The sequence below is a fragment of the Poromitra crassiceps genome (assembly GCF_964638095.1).
Source record: "Poromitra crassiceps genome assembly, chromosome: 6".
Classification (NCBI taxonomy): domain Eukaryota; kingdom Metazoa; phylum Chordata; class Actinopteri; order Beryciformes; family Melamphaidae; genus Poromitra; species Poromitra crassiceps.
Genome location: NC_139627.1, coordinates 28,244,141 through 28,263,638, shown reverse-complemented (window position 1 = coordinate 28,263,638; position 19,498 = coordinate 28,244,141). Strand labels below are relative to the sequence as shown.

The window sequence follows — 19,498 nt, the reverse complement described above, 5'->3', positions numbered from 1 at the left end:
AAAGTCACTAGCAATCCTGTATACATTTAGAGATGTATTGAATTATAAGGCCTTGCATATCATTTATTGTTCACTCATTTTACCTTACATGTCTTATTGTGTAGAACTGTGGGGATCAACCTTTAAAACAACTCTGAATTCAATAGTTGTTCTACAAAAACAAGCCATACGTATCGTTAATAAAAAGGATTACTATGCTCACACAAATCCACTGTTTCTAAATTCCCATCTTGTGAAATTTACAATAATGTTTAAAGCAAAATCAAAGTCACTCCCATTCTCTGTGCAAAAGTTATTTTCAATATGGGACAACAAGTATGATCTAAGAGGTGTGTGCAAGTTTAATGTGCAAAAAGCTAAAAAAGAGATTAACTCATTGAGTGCCATGGACGAGTATGTTCGTCAATTGGTTTAGTAACGTAGAGTGTCAAGGACGAGTATGTTCGTCAATTGCGTTTTTTGACGGTGGGACGTGCATCAAAGCCAGATCCATCTCCTGTGAAAGTATGGTGGCTGTTGAATGTGTAAAAGCTATTTTAGGGACCCATTAGGTGGCGACAGTGCTCTCCAGATTACAGAAAGGCGAGGAAAAAAGAGAGAAGAAGTCGTTGGGGAAACGGAAATCGCATCGCATCCGTGTGCATCGATATGCATGAAGCATAACGTTAGCTGTGCCTGCAGCAGCCAATCTGCTGCCACAATTGAGCACCTCCGTGTCCGCTGCGATAGCCCATCCGCATGATTTTGTTATTAGTTGTTATTATTCTCAACTGGAAGCATGGGAGCCGGTGACAAATACACGCGGAACGCTGTAAAAAAGCTGGATGTAGCAGACTTTTCAGTGCAGAGCAAACGCAGCAGAAAGCCCCAGAGACACTCCCATACGGAGGAGGAGTGTGCAGTTGAGGGGGGGGGCATGCAGAGCAGCACACAACACTGACCCAGACAGACCCAGACAGCAGGACAGGATTGGCAAACGCAAGCCAGAATATCTGATGCCCACCAGCAGCAAATCAAGACCAGCAAGAAGCTGCAACCAGCAGCGCACGCAGGGGCCAGCGCTGCTGGTTGCAGCTAAAAAATATTGTTTTGCCAAACAAAATTCCTTGGTTTTCGCTGTTCTATTGAAGGAAATTATTTTTGAGGTGTGACTACATCAGAAAATATTAGCTTCAGTCAGTGATGTGCATGAAATGTTTAATTTCACAAAAGCCTCTTTATCTCAGCATCTAGAAAAAAACGGCTGTTTTTGGTTAAATCAAGCTATCTTCTCCGGCTGATAACTAAAGAACGGAAAATGGTATCAATAAACTTTTTTTTGCTGCTGATACAATAGAGTCTCATCGTTCTTTGTGCGTGTTCGGTGTTTACATAGTAATATCACACAATATTCTGTGGGCCTCGAGAAATCACTGAAAACGCTCTGAAACTCTGGCACTGGGAGCGTCCGTTCTCCAAAAGTGGCTGGCACTCAATGAGTTAAAAGGAGATGTGTTTCCACTGTTGGGGTGAAACTTTGGAAGATGCACATATAAATTTGAAGATGTGTAATTCGCTTTTGGTTTAAAAAAAAAAAAGGCTTCTGAAGCTATTTTTGAGTGTTATAAGTGTGAATAAATCTTCTGATGCTGTAAAAAAAAAAGAAAAAAGAAAAGAAATCTGTGTTGTAAACATTGACTGTTGCAAATTACTTTTCTGTTGTTGTTTTTCTTTCATTTTGGAGGAGTGCTTAATTGAGTAGAAATTAGGTCAGGCATAATATAAGCATTTTGCTTCTGCCTGAGCCTGTTCAGTCTCTGGTTGTTGGTTGTTTTGACTTTGTTTATACTGTGATTTTGTTATTTATAATGACTGAATAAAAAATTACATTACATTACATTACAGACAGAAAGACAGACAGACAGAGACAACAGACAGACAGACAGACAGACAGACAGACAGACAGACAGAGGCAGACAGACAGACAGAGTGAGTGAGAGATAGTCAAAAGACAGTGTGGGATCAAGGTGAAAGGCAGAGGAGATCCTGTTTCCCACGGCCTATAGACGGTTTTCACGGAATTGTCAGTCCTGCTCTGCTCCTTCTTCTTTTTTTCTGTTCATAGCAAACACTGTAACAGGAAGTGAGCTGGGGTTCAATTTCCAATGTTTTTATTATCAAGTTAAAACCGTCTATAGACGGTTTTCACCAGAGCGCAACCCCACAGCACTTCCTTTTTCTCAGCATTCGGCAAACTGCAGAAATATTCACTCGACATCGTTACTTTTGTTTTCGCTGCTCAGCTGTATAGACGGTTTTCACGGAATGGTCAGTCCTGCACTTGAATGTTTTTTTTTTTTTCATGTCCATAGCAAACACTGCAACAGGAAGTGAGCGGGGGTTCAATTTACACTGTTTTTGTTGTCAAGTTAAAACCATCTATAGGGTCCCGACTGTCCTAAACACTGTTACACAATCCTCTGCGTGTGTGTGTGTGTGTGTGTGTGTGTGTGTGTGTGTGTGCGTGTGTGTGCACGTGTGCTCGTGCGTGCATGTGTGTCTGTGCGTGGTCTTTTAATCATAAAACAAAAAGGGGATTTCACTGTATTTTTCTTCTTTTAATGAGCATTTCTTTGTTTCTTGTGTGTGTCTGGGGACACTGTATAGATGCAGAAATATGTATGCATATGTGTATACTGATGTGGCTCTGAGCACTTGTTTATGTGTGATTTTGTATAAAACTACTGTAGCACTCCACTCAAACCTAACAGCTACTGTGTTCTAATAGATCATCTGTGTCATCTTCCTCTTGAGCCCCCCCCCCCCCGGACCCCCACACTCAGTGGGTTAGAGGTCCCACAAGCTCGCCTTGCAACCCCGCTTCTCCCCCAGCACATCCCATTAGCCGGAGCCACAGTGCAATCTGATTACTCTCTAAAAATAAATGGTTTTTCAAAGATGAAGAAAATAAGTTATTCGGGTTGTAGTAGGATGTTTTAGTGAGATAGTAATACAGTAGTACTCTGCATTTTCATAGAAATAAATATCACTTTTGCCATTTTAACCCCTCGCTGTGAGGTGAAGAGAAGTGTGCTAGTCTACTAGCTCTGCCCAGATCGGCAGAGGGGGTGGAGCAACAACCGGGACAGGGAATTGGCCAAGTACAATTGGGGAGAAGATCCGAAAAACACTTGATCAAAAATAAATAAAACTGCTGACGCTGATTTTGGTTTGTTGAGTTTTTACTCCAAAAATAAAGTTTCAGGGCTTTGAGGTTTTATAGCTTTTGCATATGAAGTTTTAGTTGGCCAGGGAACCTCTGAGGAGCTGCGTTTATTTAGACTGGTGATTCAGGGTATGTGGATAGATAGGCAGTTTGAAGAGTGCTGGATAGAGAAGAGGGTGGATGGATGGATGAAGTGAGACTGAGAGAATAGAAATATAAAGACAACAGAGGGGTGCAGAGGTGAGCGGGAGAGACAAGTCAAGGAGAGGGAGAAAATAAAACATACAGGAAAGATGAAAAAGACCAGATGGGGGGAAAAAAGAGAAGAAGAGAGTGGTCCATTTCTGTTCTGTTAAAAGCATCAATAATGAAGCAAAAAAAAGGCTTTTAAGGCGCAGGCGGTCTCTTATCTACCTCCACTTGATCCATGCTCTTCTCGAGGGGAACATGAATGTCTTTGATGTTGCTAACAGCTTTCACCATCAAACTATTGACAGGGGGGGGGGTGCCCTGAGCCCTGAGCCCTGAAGCCCGAGCACATGGCTGCAAAGTACCATGCACACAGATCATCCAACCCCCCCCCCCCCCCCCCCCCCACCAATAAATGTGTTTTTTTCTTCTTCTCTACCTTACATGTGTTTTCTGTACTTGTGTCCACATACATGTGTCTGTGTGTTTGATATGCGTGCAAAAGAGTGTGAGTGTGTGCACATTCTGCATTGAGTGTGTATCATCAAATTCTTACCGGCAAGCCAGGGAAAGTGCATTGACACCTGAGCTAACCATCCAGCTGTGTGTGTGTGTGTGTGTGTGTGTGTGTGTGTGTGTGTGTGTGTGTGTGTGTGTGCTACTTGGCCTTGTAAAAGGAATCAGCAGAAAAGCAGCTGAGGATCTATTGAGAGTGAGCTGGCGTATCACTCTTACTCATGAAGAGGAATGATACAGGTCAGCTGAGAATACTCCCTCTAAACACACACACACACACACACACACACACTCTGACACAGATTGAATGGCTGAGGTGTGGATGTGTTCTTTCCCTGCTGTTGGTAAGAGCAGAGTGGAGGAGGTACTAGAGCCTGCTGTCTATTCTACAAAGAGAATGAATAGAAGCAGTCATATAAAACGTCAGTGTGTGTAGAAAGAGACCAAGGCTTTGAAAAGAGTCAGAAGTGGGTTTAGATGAAGAGAGAGAAGATACAGTAAACGCAGCATGCGTGTTTGTTTTGTTCCTCCAGTCCAGCTACAGACTGCACAAAATGCCCTGTCCTTCTCACAGCAGGTGTCCTAACCTAGATACTGGCTCCCTACCGACAGTATGATGAGAACAAAGAGGAATTTAAAGGAGAATTTCGTTTTTTTTAACCTGGAGCCCTCTCCTCACATTAATTATTATCTGACGACTCACCCAGTGTTCTCCGCAGCGATTTGGAGCGTCGTAGGCGTTGTGATCTAATAGTACTCCAAGCCAGTCCTTCAATGCGCTCCGTCGGGGCCACATGGCAGCGTGCTCTTCCTCCATGTAAATAGACAGTTTTCTTCCCGTGTTCTACCCATATCGTCATTATATGACCCCTAAAGAAACATCAGACTGCTATTCACCCCCGGGCTATTTCCACTACTCTTTACAGGGATCTCATTTCTTCATTCGGGGTGAGTTTCACCAACTCTCGTCAAGTCCTGCGAGACTTTCCTGCCGGCTGAGCTGTGTACTGACTTGACGAGAGTGTGTGTGTGTGTGTGTGTGTGTGTGCGTGCGTGCGTGCGTGTGTGCGCGCGTGTGTGTGTGTGCGTGCGTGCGTGTGTGCGTGCGCGCGCGCGTGTGTGTGTGTGTGTGTGCGTGCGTGCGTGCGTGTGTGTGTGTGTGTGTGTGTGTGTGTTACCTGCAGAACCCTCAGCACCACTAGTTGAATGGTCCCTCTCAGGTTCCCCTCCTGAGACATGGAGCGGCGGAGCGTCTCCATGGCGACGTGGTTGGACCGTCCCAACAGTGACTCTCCGTTCACCGCCACCAGCTGGTCGTTGACGTGAAGACGTCCGTCCTGTGAAACACACACACACACACACACACACACACACACACACACCACCTTCAGCACCACAGCTAACCCATATTGTAGCCTGTTGAGCTTCCTGTGGTGTGTGTGTCTTTATGACAAATTCTGCACAGTCGACATGTCTGAGTCTATTCCTCTGTGTCTGCGCAGAGACACTTGCTTAGAGCAGCACAGGTGTGTGTGTGTGTGTGTGTGTGTGTGTGCGCACGTGTGTGTGTGTGTGTGTGTGTCTGCCGTCTTGTCTGTCTCTCCGCTGTCTGTGCATGACATGCCAAGTTGGACATGGTCAGTCAGAGGTCAGATGTTAGTGGAACAGGAGCGCACAGGGCAGCAGAGACAGCTGCGACAGGGCCGACACACCTCCTGTTCAGTCGCTCGTCTCATGTCTGACCCGGGGTCAGGATCGGGATCAGTTCACTTCCTTCATTTGTAATGACATGCATATTGAGATGTATTTGATCCTAAATGTTTCTTTCTCGTCACGTTGTGTCTTTATCTGTGCGAGGCAAGTTCCTCCAGGATTACAGATTTCAGTTGCACGTTCTTGACTTGTATGTGAGAAATCCATCTTTTTTTCCACTCTCTATTTTCGAGTAGAATGAGTGTTTTCTTTAGAGGACTTTGAGTAATTTCTTCTTCTTTATTTTGGTCATTTGTTTGGTTATGGTGGTATGATGTCACCTTGTATGCTGCCCCTCCATGTATAATGGACTTGATGAAGATTCCCAGGTCCTCTCCCGTCTCTCTGGACTTGTTTCCTTTGAGGCTGACGCCCAGCCCCGCCGAGCCGCTGTCGTTAAGGGGCACCTCGAACATCAGCTGCTCCTTCCCATCCTCAGACAGCAAGGCCGGCCCCCGGGACACCTCCTCCTTCTGAGGAAGAGAGGGGTCGACCAGCGAGGGAGAGAGGCGTCGACGAGAGAGGGAGAGAGGCATCGACGAGAGAGGGAGAGAGGGGTTGACGAGAAGGGAGAGGAGTGAAGGAGATGGAGAGAGAGAGGAGACAGAGGTCAGTTCATTTTAGCATGAAGTCTCAAAAAGCCAACCTAAAAGCTTTTCCATTTGAGAGAAACCATCACAAGCGTTTTCAGGAGAATTTCTCTATGAGTGAAATCTCCAAGTGGTGTCGGCTTTGAGGTCGCACAGTATTGCGGGGCAAACTATTTTCGATGATAACACACAAAAAAGCTTCAAAAAGCTATTTTGTCTCCCATCTTTTCTCTTCCCTTCAACAATACCAATAAGTTGACCTGTACATTTTTGAGAGGTAATTGGAGAACAGAGAGACAAACAGAATGAGATGGAGAGAGAAGGGAGTGAGACAAACAGAATGAGACAGAGAGAGACAGAGAGAGAGAAGGGAGTGAGACCAGATAGAGACAAACAGAATGAGACAGAGAGAGACAGAGAGAGAGAAGGGAGTGAGACCAGATAGAGACAAACAGAATGAGACAGAGAGAGAGAAGGGAGTGAGACCAGAGGGAGACAAACAGAATGAAACAGAGAGAGACAGAGAGAGAGAAGGGAGAGAGACCAGAGGGAGACAAACAGAATGAGACAGAGAGAGACAGAGAGAGAGAAGGGAGTGAGACCAGAGGGAGACAAACAGAATGAGACAGAGAGAGAGAAGGGAGTGAGACCAGATAGAGACAAACAGAATGAGACAGAGAGAGAGAGAGAAGGGAGTGAGACCAGAGGGAGACAAACAGAATGAGACAGAGAGAGAGAGAGAGAGAAGGGAGTGAGACCAGAGGGAGACAAACAGAATGAGACAGAGAAAGACAGAGAGAGAGAAGGGAGTGAGACCAGAGAGAGACAAACAGAATGAGACAGAGAAAGACAGAGAGAGAGAAGGGAGTGAGACCAGAGGGAGACAAACAGAATGAAACAGAGAGAGACAGAGAGAGAGAAGGGAGTGAGACCAGAGGGAGACAAACAGAATGAGACAGAGAGAGACAGAGAGAGAGAAGGGAGTGAGACCAGAGGGAGACAAACAGAATGAAACAGAGAGAGACAGAGAGAGAGAAGGGAGTGAGACCAGACGGAGACAAACAGAATGAGACAAAGAGAGACAGAGAGAGAGAAGGGAGAGAGAAGGGAGTGAGACAAACAGAATGAGACAGAGAGAGACAGAGAGAGAGAAGGGAGTGAGACCAGAGAGAGAGAGAGAGAGAGAGAAGGGAGTGAGACCAGAGGGAGACAAACAGAATGAGACAGAGAGAGAGAAGGGAGTGAGACCAGAGGGAGACAAACAGAATGAGACAGAGAAAGACAGAGAGAGAGAAGGGAGTGAGACCAGAGGGAGACAAACAGAATGAGACAGAGAGAGACGGAGAGAGAGAAGGGAGTGAGACCAGAGGGAGACAAACAGAATGAAACAGAGAGAGACAGAGAGAGAGAAGGGAGTGAGACCAGAGGGAGACAAACAGAATGAGACAAAGAGAGACAGAGAGAGAGAAGGGAGAGAGAAGGGAGTGAGACAAACAGAATGAGACAGAGAGAGACAGAGAGAGAGAAGGGAGTGAGACCAGAGAGAGAGAGAGAGAGAGAAGGGAGTGAGACCAGAGGGAGACAAACAGAATGAGACAGAGAGAGAGAAGGGAGTGAGACCAGAGGGAGACAAACAGAATGAGACAGAGAGAGACAGAGAGAGAGAAGGGAGTGAGACCAGAGAGAGACAAACAGAATGAGATGGAGAGAGACAGAGAGAGAGAAGGGAGTGAGACCAGAGAGAGACAAACAGAATGAGACAGAGAAAGACAGAGAGAAGGGAGTGAGACCAGAGGGAGACAAACAGAATGAGACAGAGAAAGACAGAGAGAGAGAAGGGAGTGAGACCAGAGGGAGACAAACAGAATGAGACAGAGAGAGACAGAGAGAGAGAAGGGAGTGAGACCAGAGGGAGACAAACAGAATGAGACAGAGAGAGACAGAGAGAGAGAAGGGAGTGAGACCAGAGGGAGACAAACAGAATGAGACAGAGAGAGACAGAGAGAGAGAAGGGAGTGAGACCAGAGGGAGACAAACAGAATGAGACAGAGAGAGACAGAGAGAGAGAAGGGAGTGAGACCAGAGGGAGACAAACAGAATGAGACAGAGAGAGACAGAGAGAGAGAAGGGGGTGAGACCAGAGGGAGACAAACAGAATGAGACAGAGAGAGACAGAGAGAGAGAAGGGAGTGAGACCAGAGAGAGACAAACAGAATGAGACAGAGAGAGACAGAGAGAGAGAAGGGAGTGAGACCAGAGGGAGACAAACAGAATGAGACAGAGAGAGACAGAGAGAGAGAAGGGAGTGAGACCAGAGGGAGACAAACAGAATGAGACAGAGAGAGACAGAGAGAGAGAAGGGAGTGAGACCAGAGGGAGACAAACAGAATGAGACAGAGAGAGACAGAGAGAGAGAAGGGAGTGAGACCAGAGGGAGACAAACAGAATGAGACAGAGAGAGACAGAGAGAGACAGAGAGAGAGAAGGGAGTGAGACCAGAGGGAGACAAACAGAATGAGACGGAGAGAGAGAAGGGAGTGAGACCAGAGAGAGACAAACAGAATGAGATGGAGAGAGACAGAGAGAGAGAAGGGAGTGAGACCAGAGAGAGACAAACAGAATGAGATGGAGAGAGACAGAGAGAGAGAAGGGAGTGAGACCAGAGGGAGACAAACAGAATGAGATGGAGAGAGACAGAGAGAGAAGGGAGTGAGACCAGAGGGAGACAAACAGAATGAGATGGAGAGAGACAGAGAGAGAGAAGGGAGTGAGACCAGAGGGAGACAAACAGAATGAGACAGAGAGAGACAGAGAGAGAGAAGGGAGTGAGACCAGAGGGAGTATGGAGAGGGGAAATAAGCAGAGGGAAAAAGACAGCCAGTGCCACGAAACGAGGGAGTATAAAAGAGAAACAAAGCAAGAGCGGCCATATCCACCTTATTTTTGAATGCCCCACTGTCAAATAATTATGGGTACAAGGTCCAGTTTAACGTGACTTGATTGTTGCAGCTTGCGCATTTCCTCGTTATTAACGACTCGTTAAAACTCCGACGCTGGGAGGGGGGGGGGGGAGTTGCTAGTCACAATAAGTAAGACTGGTTTGACGGCTTATTTGAGGTAATGTAATAATTTTATCTATCACATCCGCTATTTCTGTTGCTCTTTGATCAACTCTGGATATTTATCGACGATATTTTTGCCAAGGTGGACCCGATTAGTGATTTGCTCCGTTCGCCTGCAGCTTTGAAACATTACAGACAGGTGTCAAGCTGTCAGCAACAAGGCTGGGAGGATTACACCGGAAGAAGCACCCATAGGCAGAAATAAGCTAGAAATAAGGTGGATAGGTGGAAATTACTGTTATTAACCCAGGAAGATGGTGAAAAACAGCATCTTTTGTCACCAAGGAATTGGGGCAATCATGAGTAAGTATGAGATACGCTCCCTGAAAGAAAGAAAGAAAGAAAGAAAGAAAGAAAGAAAGAAAGAAAGAAAGAAAGAAAGAAAGAAAGAAAGAAAATCAAGCCAGATGAAAGTGTATATTTGAAGCGTGTTGATGGCTAGCATGGTAGGTCTATAAAAGGATGGGATTATACTTATTTAATATCGTAAAAAGAAATAGAGTCCGCACACTGCTTGACTTGCTCCCAGTCGATTTATTTTTGACGTTTCGGTCAACAAGGACCTTCTTCAGAAAAATGAAGAAGGTCCTTGTTGACCGAAACGTCAAAAATAAATCGACTGGGAGCAAGTCAAGCAGTGTGCGGACTCTATTTCTTTTTACGGTATATGTTTCATTGCTTTTGTCCTGCACCTTCAATTTGAGTGGATGTGCGCGCTCTACTTTTTAATTATACTTATTTAAAACATAATAGCAGAAAAATAAAGTACAATCTATCAAGAATATAAAAAGACTCCTTTCATTTTCCAAGCACTCAGCCATTAGACCTGTCAATCTTGTGAAAAGTCAGATTAAAGCTGTGAAAGAGGACTCCAGCCCATCATCCTTAACTCGATTTTTTTTTTTTGACGGTGGGACGTTGATCTAACCCTTTTACGTCTCCTATACCAATATTGGAGGTATTGAATGTGTCTAATCTATTTTACCGACCCACTAAGTGGCGACAGTGTCTCCAGACGAGAGAAAGCAAAGAAAAAACAGCCGCGGGGAGGAAGCCATTCTCAAGGAAATGGCTTGGCGAAAATGCTTTCGATTTCGGCTGGGAGCTGGCGGTGGGCAGCAGCAGCAGCAGCAGAGCGGAGTACGCCTCAAGATTGGAAGAAGGGGATCGCGAAGGAATTTCTCTCCCGTGTCTAACCCCCCCCCCTCGCCTCTCCTCTCCTCTTCCCCGCTCCTGCGATTCCCCTCTCTTTTTTTGGGATCTGTGAGGCAACAGAAACTCGCCTGTGACAAAACACTGCAAAGCCACCAGAGACACACCTACGGAGGGAGGAGTTTGAAGGAGACACACACACACACACACACACACACACACACACACACACACACACACAAACACAATACAGTATACACACTTGCCCAAGGGCACCCATAATCACAGGCACGTGAGGTGGTTCTAAAAATCCATTTATCTCAAAACTCTCTGAAAATCTCTGAAACCATGCTGTACTCAACGGCTAATATCTACATAACTACTAACTCTACAAACTAACTCTTTTAGACAGAGAAAGCACACATTCTATTAGTACTTTTGTGAACTTTGTGTTCACAAAGTCCAAGCAGAAAAGAATCCTCGGCTCTTGTAAAATGAGCCAGAATCCTCAAAAAAAACCTCTGGCAGAAGCTACCTACAGTAAAAAAAAAAACGGCTGGCAGTGAATGTGTTAAATATCACCTTCTCTATAGAAATGTCATGCTCAAATGTTTCTATCTATTCCTTTTGTCCTATTGAGATTTATTTTGTCCTATTGAGTCACGTGTTGATCAACTGCAGGAGGCTGAAAGCAGAAAGAAGAAATAAAAGTGAAGTGGGAGCAATTATGTGCGTCATTCATCTAAAAACAGCCATGATTTATCATAGCTTTCTGCACAAGGACAGAGGTCTTTATTCATGAACATTCAATACTGGCCCACGTAGCTACAGCCAAGGAAGAGAGTTCTCTCCTATTATGATGTCTGATGGAGAGACAGACAGAGAGAGAGGGACAGAGCGAAACTGTGTGTGTGTGTGTGTGTGTGTGTGTGTGTGTGTGTGTGTGTGTGTGTGTGTGGTAGAAAGTCAGGCTGCAGGCACACTGATCCGTTGGAAAACATACAGAACTACTAACGGATAGATTTATACCCGTTGCTTGTTTTGGAATGTCAATGTTCTGGCATTCATAAGACAACACCTCCTCAATTCTGATTTGCTAAACGGACGGTGACTATTCCGTGTGTTGAACTTTCTGGATGGAAATCTGCCAGAGACAGTGTAGGCGCCATCAGCGCTGACCGGACAACGGACAGCTGTACTGTATTTGAAAATGAAATGAACGGAGACGGATGAGTGTGGCCACAGCCTAAGGCTGCAGTACAACAGTCTTTTTTGGTTAGGAAGGTTTCTGAGTGAAATGCCATCAGTGCAGCCATGATAAGAGCTGTTTGAATATTTTCTAAACACTACGGAAACGTACTACAATGCTTCCTAACTTTGCTCCTTTAGCATACAATAAGATACACCGGACGATCTCTTGCAAGCAGAAAGTTGATAATGCCACCCCAGCTGCAGCAAGGAATAGCTACATTAGCTTGCTAATGCAGAAAAAAGAAAAAAAATCTCAGCAACCAAACAACAGATTTCAAAACTGATTTCACCATTGACATCAGCGTGACTTGTACTGTTTCAGTCACTGGTGTATTGAGCTTGGCGATGCCTAGTGTACAGATGTTAGTCATTTAGTTAAGCCTAGTGTACAGATGTTAGTCATTTAGTTAAGCCTAGTGTACAGATGTTAGTCATTTAGTTAAGCCTAGTGTACAGATGTTAGTCATTTAGTTTAGCCTAATTTACAGATGTTAGTCATTTAGTTAAGCCTAGTGTACAGATGTTAGTCATTTAGTTTAGCCTAATTTACAGATGTTAGTCATTTAGTTAAGCCTAGTGTACATATGTTAGTCATTTAGTTTAGCCTAGTGTACAGATGTTAGTCATTTAGTTTAGCCTAATTTACATATGTTACTCAGTTAGTTTAGCCTAGTGTACATATGTTAGTCATTTAGTTTAGCCTAGTGTACAGATGTTAGTCATTTAGTTTAGCCTAGTGTACAGATGTTACTCATTTAGTTAAGCCTAGTGTACAGATGTTACTCAGTTAGTTTAGCCTAGTGTACAGATGTTAGTCATTTAGTTTAGCCTAGTGTACAGATGTTAAGTCATTTACTTTAGCCTAGTGTACAGATGCTAGTCATTTAGTTTAGCCTAGTGTACAATGTTACTCATTTAGTTTAGCCTAGTGTACAGATGTTACTCATTTAGTTTAGTCTAGTGTACAGATGTTACTCATTTAGTTAAGTCTAGTGTACAGATGTTACTCATTTAGTTAAGCCTAGTGTACAGATGTTACTCATTTAGTTAAGCCTAGTGTACAGATGTTACTCATTTAGTTTAGCCTAGTGTACAGATGTTTTTAGTTTAGCCTAGTGTACAGATGTTACTCATTTAGTTTAGCCTAGTGTACAGATGTTTTTAGTTTAGCCTAGTGTACAGATGTTACTCATTTAGTTTAGCCTAGTGTACAGATGTTTTTAGTTTAGCCTAGTGTACAGATGTTACTCATTTAGTTTAGTCTAGTGTACAGATGTTACTCATTTAGTTAAGTCTAGTGTACAGATGTTACTCATTTAGTTAAGCCTAGTGTACAGATGTTACTCATTTAGTTAAGCCTAGTGTACAGATGTTACTCATTTAGTTTAGCCTAGTGTACAGATGTTTTTAGTTTAGCCTAGTGTACAGATGTTACTCATTTAGTTAAGCCTAGTGTACAGATGTTACTCATTTAGTTAAGCCTAGTGTACAGATGTTACTCATTTAGTTAAGCCTAGTGTACAGAGGTTACTCATTTAGTTAAGCCTAGTGTACAGATGTTACTCATTTAGTTAAGCCTAGTGTACAGATGTTACTCATTTAGTTTAGCCTAGTGTACAGATGTTTTTAGTTTAGCCTAGTGTACAGATGTTAGTCATTTAGTTTAGCCTAGTGTACAGATGTTAAGTCATTTAGTTTAGCCTAGTGTACAGATGTTACTCATTTAGTTTAGCCTAGTGTACAGATGTTAAGTCATTTAGTTAAGCCTAGTGTACAGATGTTACTCATTTAGTTTAGCCTAGTGTACAGATGTTACTCATTTAGTTTAGCCTAGTGTACAGATGTTACTCATTTAGTTAAGCCTAGTGTACAGATGTTACTCATTTAGTTTAGCCTAGTGTACAGATGTTACTCATTTAGTTTAGCCTAGTGTACAGATGTTAAGTCATTTAGTTTAGCCTAGTGTACAGATGCTAGTCATTTAGTTTAGCCTAGTGTACAGATGTTAGTCATTTAGTTTAGCCTAGTGTACAGATGTTAAGTCATTTAGTTTAGCCTAGTGTACAGATGCTAGTCATTTAGTTTAGCCTAGTGTACAGATGTTAGTCATTTAGTTTAGCCTAGTGTACAGATGTTAAGTCATTTAGTTAAGCCTAGTGTACAGATGTTAAGTCATTTAGTTTAGCCTAGTGTACAGATGCTAGTCATTTAGTTTAGCCTAGTGTACAGATGTTAGTCATTTAGTTAAGCCTAGTGTACAGATGTTAAGTCATTTAGTTTAGCCTAGTGTACAGATGTTAAGTCATTTAGTTAAGCCTAGTGTACAGATGTTAAGTCATTTAGTTTAGCCTAGTGTACAGATGCTAGTCATTTAGTTTAGCCTAGTGTACAGATGTTAGTCATTTAGTTTAGCCTAGTGTACAGATGTTATTTACTCATTTAGTTTAGCCTAGTGTACAGATGTTACTCATTTAGTTTAGCCTAGTGTACAGATGTTACTCATTTAGTTTAGCCTAGTGTACAGATGTTACTCATTTAGTTAAGCCTAGTGTACAGATGTTAAGTCATTTAGTTAAGCCTAGTGTACAGATGTTAAGTCATTTAGTTTAGCCTAGTGTACAGATGCTAGTCATTTAGTTTAGCCTAGTGTACAGATGTTAGTCATTTAGTTAAGCCTAGTGTACAGATGTTACTCATTTAGTTTAGCCTAGTGTACAGATGTTATTTACTCATTTAGTTTAGCCTAGTGTACAGATGTTACTCATTTAGTTTAGCCTAGTGTACAGATGTTACTCATTTAGTTTAGCCTAGTGTACAGATGTTACTCATTTAGTTTAGCCTAGTGTACAGATGTTACTCATTTAGTTTAGCCTAGTGTACAGATGTTACTCATTTAGTTTAGCCTAGTGTACAGATGTTAGTCATTTAGTTTAGCCTAGTGTACAGATGTTAAGTCATTTAGTTTAGCCTAGTGTACAGATGTTACTCATTTAGTTTAGCCTAGTGTACAGATGTTATTTACTCATTTAGTTTAGCCTAGTGTACAGATGTTATTTACTCATTTAGTTTAGCCTAGTGTACAGATGTTAAGTCATTTAGTTTAGCCTAGTGTACAGATGTTAGTCATTTAGTTTAGCCTAGTGTACATATGTTAGTCATTTAGTTTAGCCTAGTGTACAGATGTTATTTACTCATTTAGTTTAGCCTAGTGTACAGATGTTATTTACTCATTTAGTGTAGCCTAGTGTACAAATGGTTACTCATGACGTTTTCCATCCAGGTCAAGGACAAGTGGTTAGGAATAGGATTTTATTTTTTTTACAATTCAAATCCAACCCAAGTCTGCGTGCGTGCGTGTGTGTGTGTGTGTGTGTGTGTGTGTGTGTGTGTGTGTGTGTGTGTGTGTGTGTGTGTGTGTGTACTGTATGTGCGTGGATGCTTGCAGTCTGAGTCTGTGTGTTTGTGTGGGTCAGCACTGTCAGGTTTAGACAGTGTTTGTCTGTGGGGATTGTAGGTTTAACAGCGTTAAGCCGACACAAAGTCCTGGACTCTGCAGAAAACGGTTCTCCCTGTTGGAAAAAAACTGACAGTCCAGACCTGATAGGAAGCTTCATGACCTTGGAAAGAACTTCAAACAACCAGGAGAGAAACCTTAACCAGCTTTTCTGCATAATTACATTGAGAATGTATTAGATTCCTAGAGTATGTCCGCAGCAATGTTCATGATTTGGCAACTACCGGTACTGTTTTCCCCCACCACTGCAGCACTCTTTACTCTTTATTTGATTTAACTCCCATACTTTGTTAATTTATGGTTTCTTTCCCTCGTACTCAGCACAAGGCAGAACCAGCACCGCCACAAAGGACTTGCAGCAGAGGATGGCTGTTGTGATACTGGAGGAACAATTCAACCAGGAGGGTCAAGAAGACCACCCGCGGCTCTGACAAAAATATGCTCATTTATTGTGAGGTTACCTGTCTGTTGAATGTAGAGCATCTAGGGTTCTGTTAAGTGGGAGACTAGTGGATCCATGCGCAGACACTCGACGGGCTTGAAACAGTGACATCATATTTCAAGAGTGACATCATCAGTGAAATCATCAATGATGACATTATCATAAATTATGACATCATCACTGTCGACTCATCATCACTGGTGACATCCTTGGTGACCTCATCAAATAATTGAGGAAAAATAGGCAGTAGGGAAACTAAACATTTTATGTCAAAGCTCAACATTTTGTCTGTTGTAGTTCCCCCAGTCTGAGTGAGAAGGAGTTGCTTCTATGAGGCTACAGTACATGTCTAGATTTTTTTTTTTTACCAAACCAACAAAATTACTAGCAACATTTAATGGATCATAAAACGCTCTGTTGAAGGCTTACATGCCAAAAAACATTAGCCTTGGCCTATGCATAATTAAAAACATTAGCCTTGGCCTATGCATAATTAGAGTCAAGTTTAGTTAAAGAAAGAAAATCGAATGACTTGTGGAAAATGTATCAACCCATTGGTGAGAAACCAAAAGAGCTCTGGTGGGAGGCACAACTCTACTCCTACATGCACGAGTTGACAAACCACATCTGTAAGTGCATGTACACAAGCAAGCACACACACACTGTACGCAAGCAAGCACACACACACACACACACACACACACACACACACACACAGATGCAAACAAATTGTCAATATAAACTGCAATTTCATGGGGATGTTTCTATTATTTCTGCTTCATTCCACCGACCCACTAAGTGGCGACAGTGCTCTCCTGACTAGAGGAAGGCAAGCATTTTCATGAGAATGGATTGGCGAAAACGCTTTCGTTTTCGCGCTGATTGCTGGCGGTGCGGGATTGCAAATTTGCATAATAGATTACGGGTGGAACACACTTTGAAACACGCAGCATAAATATGACCAGAATCGCAAAAGCTTCATCAAAGCTCTCAACCAAAACTCCAAGAAACGAGCGAGTCCATCCAGACTTCCTCAAAGAGCGGCCGCGCAGACAGGCACAGCAGCAGCAAAGCAGTGAGGTTACAGCAGCAGCAGCAACGAGCTTGTGACACGGCCGCTGCAGCCAAGAAGAACACACACGGAGGGAGGAGTTGGAAGCAGAGGGGGGTTTCCTGCTGTTATGGAGGAAATTACTGTTCAAAACTATTGTTTAGATGTCTGACGTCTTACTGATGCCAAAAATGAATGGTTAAAGTGACTGTTCTATCGAATTTCACAAAAAGCCGTTTATCTCTGAATAATTTTTCAGACGCTGAAACCATGCTGTATTCAACTGCTAATGCTTACATAACTACTAACTCTACAAACTAACTCTTTTAGACAGAGAAAGCACACATTCTATTAGTTCTTTTGAGATATTGTGTGTTCACAAAATCTTAGCAGAAAAGAATCCTCGGGTCTTGAAAGATGAGCCAGAATCCTCAAAAAAAACCTCTGGCAGAACCTACCTACAGTAAAAAAAAAACGGCTGGCAGTGAATGTGTTAAAATGAGCTGGGGCAGTCAAATGCACTCATACAAGAAAAACACAGAAGGTAGGCTTATCATTAAAAATAATAATAATAATAATATATTATATAAGAATAAAACTATGAAGATGTATTTACATCATGGTCATTGAATCGTGAATGACATGTGTCACTCTGCTAAGTGTGTGTGTGTGTGTGTGTGTGTGTGTGTGTGTGTGCGTGCATGGAAAGCCCCATACTGTGAAAATGACTGTCGAAGGATCCATTACACCAGCCCAAAGAACAGTAGCCACTGTGGTTCAATGCAGCAGTGTGACGTTGTGACACACACAGCTGAATGCAGCAGTGTGTGACGGTGTGACACACAGCTGAATGCAGCAGTGTGACGTTGTGACACACACAGCTGAATGCAGCAGTGTGTGACGGTGTGACACACAGCTGAATGCAGCAGTGTGACGTTGTGACACACACAGCTGAATGCAGCAGTGTGTGATGGTGTGACACACAGCTGAATGCAGCAGTGTGACGTTGTGACACACACAGCTGAATGCAGCAGTGTGTGACGGTGTGACACACAGCTGAATGCAGCAGTGTGTGACGTTGTGACACAGCTGAATGCAGCAGTGTGTGACGTTGTGACACACAGCTGAATGCAGCAGTGTGTGACGTTGTGACACAGCTGAATGCAGCAGTGTGTGACGTTGTGACACACAGCTGAATGCAGCAGTGTGTGACGGTGTGACACACAGCTGAATGCAGCAGTGTGTGACTGTGTGACACACAGCTGAATGCAGCAGTGTGTGACGGTGTGACACACAGTTGAATGCAGCAGTGTGTGACGGTGTGACACACAGCTGAATGCAGCAGTGTGTGATGGTGTGACACACAGCTGAATGCAGCAGTGTGTGATGGTGTGACACACAGCTGAATGCAGCAGTGTGTGACGGTGTGACACACACAGCTGAATGCAGCAGTGTGTGACGTTGTGACACACAGCTGAATGCAGCAGTGTGTGACGGTGTGACACACAGCTGAATGCAGCAGTGTGTGACTGTGTGACACACAGCTGAATGCAGCAGTGTGTGACGGTGTGACACACAGTTGAATGCAGCAGTGTGTGACGGTGTGACACACAGCTGAATGCAGCAGTGTGTGATGGTGTGACACACAGCTGAATGCAGCAGTGTGTGATGGTGTGACACACAGCTGAATGCAGCAGTGTGTGACGGTGTGACACACACAGCTGAATGCAGCAGTGTGTGACACACAGTTGAATGCAGCAGTGTGTGACGTTGTGACACACAGCTGAATGCAGCAGTGTGTGACGTTGTGACACAGTTGAATGAAGCAGTGTGTGACGGTGTGACACACACAGCTGAATGCAGCAGTGTGTGACGGTGTGACACAGCTGAATGCAGCAGTGTGTGACGGTGTGACACACACAGCTGAATGCAGCAGTGTGTGACGGTGTGACACAGCTGAATGCAGCAGTGTGTGACGGTGTGACACAGCTGAATGAAGCAGTGTGTGACGGTGTGACACACACAGCTGAATGCAGTAGTGTGTGACGGTGTGACACAGCTGAATGCAGCAGTGTGTGACGGTGTGACACACACAGCTGAATGCAGTAGTGTGTGACGGTGTGACACAGCTGAATGCAGCAGTGTGTGACGTGTGACACACAGTTGAATGCAGCAGTGTGTGACGTTGTGACACACAGTTGAATGCAGCAGTGTGTGACGGTGTGACACACACAGCTGAATGAAGCAGTGTGTGACGGTGTGACACACACAGCTGAATGAAGCAGTGTGTGACGGTGTGACACACACAGCTGAATGAAGCAGTGTGTGACGGTGTGACACACACAGCTGAATGCAGCAGTGTGTGACGGTGTGACACACACAGCTGAATGCAGCAGTGTGTGACGGTGTGACACACACAGCTGAATGCAGCAGTGTGTGACACACAGCTGAATGCAGCAGTGTGTGACGGTGTGACACACAGCTGAATGCAGCAGTGTGTGACGGTGTGACACACAGCTGAATGAAGCAGTGTGTGACGGTGTGACACTCAGCTGAGGGAGGTACACCCAGGGACCAAAGCTCACATTAAGGGGCAATGCTCTTGACTTATGAAAATAACTGTCCCACCACTGACCCCTTCTGCTCTCTGCCTGAGCTCACCCGCCCCCTACTGTACCACCAGGCCCTAATGGTCAGTGTAACCACTGTAGAGG

General features: G+C 43.8%; 1 protein-coding gene across 1 annotated transcript in view; it reads right to left on the bottom strand.

Annotated features, from left to right (window-relative positions):
* Positions 1 to 19,498, bottom strand: part of LOC310777830 (partitioning defective 3 homolog B-like) — a gene marked incomplete at both ends in the record, with an annotated part of 422,164 nt that overhangs the window by 230,017 nt on the left and 172,649 nt on the right. The window contains 2 exons of the mRNA XM_083638182.1: positions 5,089 to 5,247; positions 5,944 to 6,135. Coding sequence (XP_083494308.1) covers positions 5,089 to 5,247; positions 5,944 to 6,135 — 351 coding nt within the window. The remainder of the gene's footprint in view (positions 1 to 5,088; positions 5,248 to 5,943; positions 6,136 to 19,498) is intronic.